This window comes from Octopus bimaculoides, chromosome 27, assembly GCF_001194135.2.
Source record: "Octopus bimaculoides isolate UCB-OBI-ISO-001 chromosome 27, ASM119413v2, whole genome shotgun sequence".
NCBI lineage: Eukaryota > Metazoa > Mollusca > Cephalopoda > Octopoda > Octopodidae > Octopus > Octopus bimaculoides.
The window spans coordinates 7,067,212-7,067,952 of record NC_069007.1 but is presented as its reverse complement, the minus strand read 5'-3'; the positions used below and the strand labels follow the sequence as shown (position 1 = coordinate 7,067,952).

The window sequence follows — 741 nt, the reverse complement described above, 5'->3', positions numbered from 1 at the left end:
CTGTGTCAGATGCCATATCTGTGCGAGAATTATTTCTAGACGTTTTGCTAACAATTGCTGTGTCAGATGCGATATCTGTGCGAGAATTATTTCTAGACATTTTGGTAACAATTGCTGTGTCAGATGCCATTTCTGTGCGAGAATTATTTCTAGACATTTTGGTAACAATTGCTGTGTTAGATGCCATATCTATGGGAGAATTATTTCTAAATGTTTTGGTAACAATTGCTGTGTCAGATGCCATGTCTCTGGGAGAATTATTTCTAGATGTTTTGGAAACAATTGCTGTGTCAGATGCCATATCTGTGCGAGAATTATTTCTAGACGTTTTAGTACTCAATGTTGTGTCAGACACCAGTTCTGTGCGAGAATTATTTCCAGATGTTTTGGTAACAATTGCTGCATCAGATGCCATATCTGTGCGAGAATTATTTCTAGAATTATTTCTAGACGTTTTGGTAACAATTGCTGTGTCAGACGCCATATCTGTGCGAGAATTATTTCTAGACGTTTTGGAAACAATTGCTGTGTCAGATACCATATCTGTGCGAGAATTATTTCTAGACGTTTTGGTAACAATTGCTGTGTCAGATGCCATATCTGTGCGAGAATTATTTCTAGACGTTTTGGTAACAATTGCTGTGTCAGACGCCATATCTGTGCGAGAATTATTTCTAGACGTTTTGGTAACAATTGCTGTGTCAGACGCCATATCTGTGCGAGAATTATTTCTAGACGTTT

The 741-nt window shown here is 37.8% G+C and overlaps 1 protein-coding gene across 1 annotated transcript in view; it reads right to left on the bottom strand.

Moving 5' to 3' along the window:
* Window positions 1-725: 725 nt before the first annotated feature.
* The window catches only part of LOC106868984 (dentin sialophosphoprotein), a 42,600-nt gene continuing 42,584 nt past the window's right edge, over window positions 726-741 (bottom strand). The window contains exon 16 of the mRNA XM_052977120.1: window positions 726-731. Coding sequence (XP_052833080.1) covers window positions 726-731 — 6 coding nt within the window. The remainder of the gene's footprint in view (window positions 732-741) is intronic.